We start from the raw sequence: 7,426 nt of genomic DNA, 5'->3' as shown, positions 1-7,426 counted from the left end.
TCACTCCAATCACCTCATTACGTTCGATCTTATTTTTTACTATCTGCTTGCCTGTGCAGAAAGAGCTCCAAATAGCAAGTGTCAGTGTTTTCTTCGCCTCTATTTCCTTTAATGAAATAAAATTGTAAAAAAAAATATTAAACAGCACTCATTCTCAGTGAGCTACCTTACAAGGAAAGAACCACTATTTCCCCCAACTTTTTTGCATAGAAAGTTAATCTAAATCCCACCTTCCACCACTTCCCCCAGAAGTTTCGATGTAGACATGCGTTTATTCAGTGAGTTGAAATTCAGCCTGTGGGGTGGAGTGACAGAATTCAAGTTGCTTTTCCAGGGGGGTAACCCCAGGTCTTGGTGATATCTGCAGATAAATGAGATGCTGGTAAATTCGAGATGTAATTGAGGGATCAGACCGGTTTCCCCTTTCTCTCGACAAATGGCTGTAGCCAGGTCCCTTTAAGAGACCAGGAACCCGCTGGGCGTCCAAGCCCGAAACGCATCCTCTTCTCTGCTCCTCCCCTGTCCCCGCGCGCCGAATGGTTCGCGCCGGCCTATATTTACCCGAGATCTTCCTCCCAGACCGCAAGGATGTGAGGCTGGCCAGCCGGACACCGCTCGCCGCACGGGACGGACACGGCGCACTGGCGGGGAGCAATCCGAGGGGACCCCGGGAGCGGAGTCAGACACCCCCGAAGGAAAGAAATGAGGTAGCGACCGTCCCCGGAGCCGACCATGCGCGTGCGTCGCCCTCGGCACCCGGTGCTGCCCGGGTCGAGCAAGCCGGGACAGTGAGCCGGCCCAGCCCCAGTACCCCGCGTCGGGCCGGAGCGAAGATGCAGTGAGCCACAGCCGGAGTGCTGCGCCGGGCGCACCGCGGCCAGCCGGAACAGCGTGTGACTGCCCTCGGGGCCAGCAGCTGATTCTGGGACCAGCCGAGCCGAGCTTCTCGGTCTTCAGCACCCCTTGCGGGTGTGGAGCACTGGCCCCTGGGCACACTCGCTATCGAGTTTCCTCGGCTTCTAGTCTCAGCCCAGGAGAGTGTGAGTGAGTGAGTGAGTGAGTGAGTGTGTGTGTGTGTGTGTGTGTGTGTGAGAGAGAGAGAGAGAGAGAGAGCGAGCGAGCGAGAGCGAGCGAGCGGGGGCCCTTTCCACGTTCGCCCAGGAGTTCCTGCATATTCTTGCCCCGTCCCGGCTGCTTTGGCCGGGGTCCCCTCTATTTGCACGCGCGCATCTTTTTTTTTTTCCCATTCACTCTCATTCGGTCTTTCTCTCCTTTTGGCAGCCTAAGACTCTTAGTCCTTGTCCTTGCCCAGCTTGGGGTAAATCTGTGCGCGCTTCCCCCCAACCCCCCCCTCCGCAGCTGAATATTTTCTTTTCTTTAAAAAATTTTACCCATAGCCACTTCGGTGGGGTCCCCGAGCACGCTACTCCCGACCCTCCTCTCTGCCACTGGGCCACTCCCAGCAGACTTTTATTTTTCTGTCTTGCCCGGGCCGAGCGCGGCCAGGGCGGGTGGCCCAGCGAGGCTCGCACCCGGCGCTCCGCCGCCGCCGCCCAGCTGCGCGGGGGCGCCCTCCGGAGATGCTGCCGTGGAAGAAGCACAAGTTCGAGCTGCTGGCCGAGGCGCCGCCAAGGCAGGCGTCTAAACCCAAGGGCTACGCGGTGAGCCTGCACTACTCAGCGCTCAGCTCGCTGGCGCGGGCGTGCCCCGAAGGCGCGCTCAGCCGGGTGGGCAGCATGTTCCGCTCCAAGCGCAAAAAGCTGCACATCACCAGCGAGGACCCCACTTACACCGTGCTCTACCTGGGCAATGCCACCACCATCCAGGCGCGCGGCGACGGCTGCACTGACCTAGCGGTGGGCAAGATCTGGAGCAAGAGCGAGGCGGGCCGTCAGGGCACCAAGATGAAGCTGACTGTGAGTGCGCAGGGTATCCGCATGGTGCACGCCGAGGAGCGCGCACTGCGCCGCCCGGGCCACCTCTACCTGCTGCACCGCGTTACCTATTGCGTGGCGGACGCCCGGCTGCCCAAGGTCTTCGCCTGGGTATACCGGCACGAGCTCAAGCACAAGGCGGTAATGCTGCGCTGCCACGCGGTGTTGGTGTCCAAGCCCGAGAAAGCGCAGGCCATGGCCCTGCTGCTCTACCAGACGTCGGCCAACGCACTCGCGGAATTTAAACGGCTCAAGCGGCGGGACGATGCGCGTCACCAGCAGCAGGAGCTGGTGGGCGCGCACACCATCCCGCTAGTGCCGCTGCGCAAACTGCTTCTGCACGGACCCTGCTGCTACAAGCCGCCGGTGGAACGCAGCCGCAGCGCGCCCAAGCTGGGCTCCATCACCGAGGACTTGCTCGGCGAACAGCAGGAGCAGGAGCTGCAGGAAGAAGAGGAAGAGGAGCACACTGAGGGCTGCCTGGAGGAGGAGGAGGAGGAGGATCGAGGGGATGAGGACACGGCAACTGAAGAGGCCAAGGCGCAGCGGGCGCTAGTGGTGGCCATGCACTTGGAATGCGGGGACTTGCTGGACACGCTGGAGAGTGGCCGCGAGGAGGCGCTAGGGGGCGGCGGGGACTCGGTGGGCCCCGGGGCCGGGCCGAAGTCTCTGCTGCTGGGCAGCGCCTCTGACGTGAAGTCCGAACTGTCGCAGCTTATTAATGACCTTGGCGAGCTCAGCTTCGGCAACGACGTGCGCAGCCTCCAGGCCGACTTGCGGGTGACGCGCCTGCTGTCCGGCGAGAGCACCGGCAGCGAGAGCTCCATCGAAGGTGGGGGCCTGGACGCCACCTCGGCCACCGCCGGGGACCGGTCGGGCCCTGCGGACAGCGCCGGCCCAGAGGACCCCCACTAGGGCTGAGATCCCAGCAGCCTCCTGTGCGCGCCCCTAGCGCCCCACCTTGACTCCCCACCAGTCTTTTCGGACAACCTCCTTACCCGGCCGTCCGCCTCGCCTCTTCCCACCGCACTCCTCATACCCGCAGGAGTGGGGAAATGGGACCTCTGAGGCCCAGAGTTACTCTGCCCCTTCTCCTTCAGCATATTTGCCTCTGTTTGAAGAGGGGCTGAAATTGCCGGTGGAGATGTGGGTGGGGGCAAACCCTGCACGGAGGAGAGAGGCAGGGTTCTGGGGTGGGGTGGGGTGGGGGGGGGTGAGGGAAGCGCCCTCTGGTTAGCAAAGTCCTACAGGCAAGAGGTGCCTGCCGGCCAGTTTCCTGTTTGTGGGGCAGCTGGGGCCTGAGGAGGAGGGGTTAATTTCCTCTCCACCCCACCAACCCTCCGGAATATAACAGTAACAGGGAGCGGCCTAGCGCTGTCCTTGACATGTCATTAAAAAAAAATCTGCGCTCACAATGTTTGAGGCTGTAAATGCCACCTCCTTGCCCCAGTCGTTTTGGTGTGAGAGCTTGGGTTGTTTACCTCAGATTCAGACCCTTGAAATTCTGCCAAATTCCTCAAATAAATGTTTGGGGGTGGGGGGGGTGGAATGAAAGTTGCATTTTGTTTACAGTTAAAGACGTCTAATATCTGAAAAAGGAGTTTTCCTCTCAAAACACATACCTTCCTCCTGCTCAAAAGATCTCCCTCCATGATACTGTGTAAAATATTTTGCACTGTTGTGAAGTATTTTTTGACTTTTTTTTGTACATAACTGTGTTCTCAGAGCTAAACGTTTATATCTTTTGCTGTGCAAAAGGGACATGTAAAATGTTGTTCAGTTGTACATACGGAAATGTGTATAAAACACTTTGTTATTTTTAAAGAGTAGCCCTGCTCTGGTCTATTTGCATGTCCAGTGGGGAGAGAATAAAGAGGACAATGAAACAGAACAGGTGAGCGTCTGAAAGTCCTGCTGAAAACGAGTTGGGCCCTTGGGTCTGTCTGTCGCTGGGATGGTGCCGTAGGGCAGGGTTTGGCCTCTGCGGTGCTTGGAGGTCATTGGAGAAGGAGGACCCACTGGTTGATAGTCCAGGATCTCTGCGGCCCTCCACTATGGTGGGTGCTGGGGCTGGTGACCGCCCTCACCTTCCCTTTGGGTGTATCCTCCACATATTCTTCACTCCGTGAATTGTGGGGGGCGTGGGCCTCTTCTGGTCTCTCTGTGTTAACTCTTGGAGATGCAGGGTGAGTTCTGTACCTCGCTCCCAGACTTGTGAGGTTATTTGGGGGAGGAGTGACTTGCAAGGTCTTCTGAGGTTTTACCACCTTCTTCTGTGGTTCACCTTTTCCTTTACAAACAGCCTAAGGGGCTTTAAAGATCAGCTGGAGACCTAAAGAAAGTGTCCATAGGGGCCCTGGGAGGAGTGGGGCCGCCTCTGTTTTTCCTGGGAGGAAAATCAAGGACAGAGGGAGGGAGGTTGGTAAGTTCTGATCATGGCTGGAATGAGTCATGGCGCAGGTGGGGCAGGTCGAGAGGCCGGCGGAAGAACCTATTTCCTTCCCTTCTACAACCCAGCATGACCCAGAGAGGGGAATGGTGTGGAGGTCAAGGCAGACAAGAGCTGTCAGAGCTGCGTGTGTGCTTGTCTTGGGGTTTTCAGGCTTTCTGTGTGCTTGTTTCTGTTGTAAACTCCAAACAGATGTCTCTGGTTTGGCTACACCCAATCAGCTGGAAGTTGTAATAAGATGCTGCCAAAACTGTGCCTTCCTCAAATTATGTTTTCCCTTCGCCCCTTTGGGCTTTGTTTCCTGTGTTGCAGAAATTGATCCCACTCCCAGCCTTCCTTGCTGTCCTGCGGCCACTGCTTTGTTTTCATCATAATTATGTCTTGTTTTAAAAAAATGTTTTATTTATTTTTGAGAGAGAGAGAGAAAGAGAGAACGAGTGTGGGGGGTGTTGCGCAGAGAGGGAGACACAGAATCTGAAGCAGATTCCAGGCTCTGAGCTCTCAGCACAGAGCCCGACATGGGGCTTGAACTCCTGAACCACGAGATCATGACCTAAACCAAAGTCAGACTCTTAACTGACTGAGCCACCCAGGTGCCCCCAAATCATAATTATGTCTTGAGCAGCTAGACCCAGAGATCCCGAGGAATCTGGAATTTGTTGGAACCATAGAGGAAGGGAGGGTGAAAGATTTTCTTCTTAATTAACAGGAGTGGTTTAGGCATAAGATTAACTTTAGAAACGAAAGCCAAGGGGTGGATGGGTGTGTGGGTGGGAAATAACTAAAAGATACTCAGAATCACTTCTTAAGGGCATCAGGACAAGCTTCAGGTCTTTGAATCTGTTATATTTTGGTTTGGTTGAGTCCTTACCCTCTCCCCCAATACCTCAGATGCACATAACTGCATGACATAAAAACCCCCAGGTAGAGATAGGTGAGGAAAGTCAGATCCCACCCTCCCCAGAAACTCACAGTGTGCCTTCCATACAGCCCTCATCTGAATGGCAGGGAGTTTGTGTGGCCCATCACTGTCTGGGATGACTAGATTTCACATTTCAAATTATTTTCACACATTGCCAAGTCCCTCTGCTCTTTGAACCTGGTGAGAACATTAAACAGGGTGAAGACCACAAAGCTAATACTTGGTGGTGGGGCAGGGTCTGTGAGTCTTCATTCTTTTTTTTTTTTAATATTTTATTTATTTTTGATACAGAGAGAGACAGAGCATGAGAGGGGGAGGGGCAGAGAGAGAAGGAGACACAGAATCTGAAGCAGGCTCCAGGCTCTGAGCTAGAGTCAGCAAAGAGCCTGACGCGGGACTCGAACCCATGAACGTGAGATCTGACCTGAGCCGAAGCCGGAGGCTTAACCAACTGAGCCACCCAGGCGCCCCTGTGAGTCTTCATTCTTAACCAATTTATGTGTCTAGTGACAATGCCCAGGGTTGGCTTTTCCCCTGTGACTGATGGGGGTATGGCCATTGTTTAGAAAGTTAGAGAAATGACATTTAAGCCAATATCATCAATAAATGTAAGGCAACTGTCTCCTTAAAGTCTAATATTTCCACTTATTTGATTTACAAATAGGAAAGGGGGACTTCAGGGTTGAGGAAGGAGGAAGAAGAAAAGCAAACTGTGAAAGAACTGGCTTCCTCCCTCCTGGTGCCCTCTCCTTCCCTCCTTCCTCCCCTCTACTTTTTGGCTTTGATCCCCACTGCACCCCATAGCAACTCTGGCTGATGTAATTCGAGAAGAGATGCGAAGGTGATACATGATTCACCTCTTCTTACATCTCAGTCTTCCAGGGATGATATCACTAGTGTAAGAAGAGAACTTGAATGCAGAAAACAAAAACTGAACACTAATTTGCTCCTGACACTCAGAGGGAAAACAGTGTTGTGACCACAGCACAACCAAGTACTTAGATGAAACACAGGTCCCAGAGAGTACCAGAGGTCTGGTTTACTCGTCCCATTTAGCCTCTCCTTGCAAGGTGAGGCTCACGTTTCTCCTTCGCGTCACCTGATGGCACTTTAAATGCAGTGAGACACTTGGCACATTCTTCCCCAGCCTGAGTAATCCTCCGTGTCCAACAATGCACCATCGATCTGGAGAAACATGAAGTGACTTCCGGTGACAAGAGACGTCATTGCAGGATGGCAGCGTCCACGGAGGAGGCATTCAACTGCAAAAATGTCACCCCATGTTCGTTTGTACAGTTTCTTTTGTGAGTTGATGGGGAGTGAGGGAGAAGTAGGACCACACAAAAGAAACAATAGTATTACCTACCGTCTCAACGGTTAGAGTTTCAGAAAACACCCGCTCTGCACACACATGTGCCTCAAAGCAGACCTCCCCCTCACTGCTCCCACAGCCAGCAGGATGGATTTTAAACAAATTAGAAAAGCTCTGTTACACTAAGAAAGCACAGTTCCCTTCCAGGGACACAGCTGCTTTCAAGGGCCCTGCTCTCGAAAAAAGCGAGAGTTGGCTGGTAGAATCCACCCCTGGCACCACTCTGGAGATGGAAAAACCTCACGGGAGTCGCCAAGGATCACAAGAAACATAAAGATTCTATTAGGAGCAAGTTGCCCTCGTTTCTAGCAGGATTTAGTAATTTAATAAGCAGAACTCTTTCCTCCATGTGGTATGCATCAGCAGTCCTCGCGTCTGCTGGCGAGTGATGCATGACAGAGCTAGGAGTGTGCGTGGACCGGGCACCTGGGAGCCACGTCTCACATGTGGCACGGTTCCAGGAGGGCCAGGAGGCCACGTGGGCCAGGGCACTCTGTACTCGGGGCACCAGGTTTTTTCCCCGCACGGCCACATCTGGATCTGGCTTTATTGTCCACTGAGGCCCGTGCTGCTCTTGCCGGCTCCTCAGTGTTCACAGGCCATGATGTGCCTGGGGCCAGCCAGCACCTCATGCCCCCACACCTGCTCCGAGGGGACCTGATTTTGAGCAACCCCGACTAACCACCATTTTGGTGGCTTGAATGGCTGGGTGGCCCTGGAGCTTGGTTCCCATTCCTTCCCCTCTCTGG

General features: G+C 54.4%; 1 protein-coding gene across 1 annotated transcript; it reads left to right on the top strand.

Moving 5' to 3' along the window:
- The first annotated feature begins 565 nt into the window (after nucleotides 1-565).
- On the top strand, nucleotides 566-3,825 carry FAM43A (family with sequence similarity 43 member A). The gene has a single exon (XM_029940735.1). The coding sequence runs from the start codon at nucleotides 1,581-1,583 to the stop codon at nucleotides 2,847-2,849; it is 1,269 nt and encodes a 422-aa protein (XP_029796595.1). The 5' UTR covers nucleotides 566-1,580; the 3' UTR covers nucleotides 2,850-3,825.
- Nucleotides 3,826-7,426: the final 3,601 nt, after the last annotated feature.

Source organism: Suricata suricatta, chromosome 5 (assembly GCF_006229205.1).
Source record: "Suricata suricatta isolate VVHF042 chromosome 5, meerkat_22Aug2017_6uvM2_HiC, whole genome shotgun sequence".
Lineage (NCBI taxonomy): Eukaryota > Metazoa > Chordata > Mammalia > Carnivora > Herpestidae > Suricata > Suricata suricatta.
This window is presented reverse-complemented; position numbering and strand designations above follow the sequence as displayed.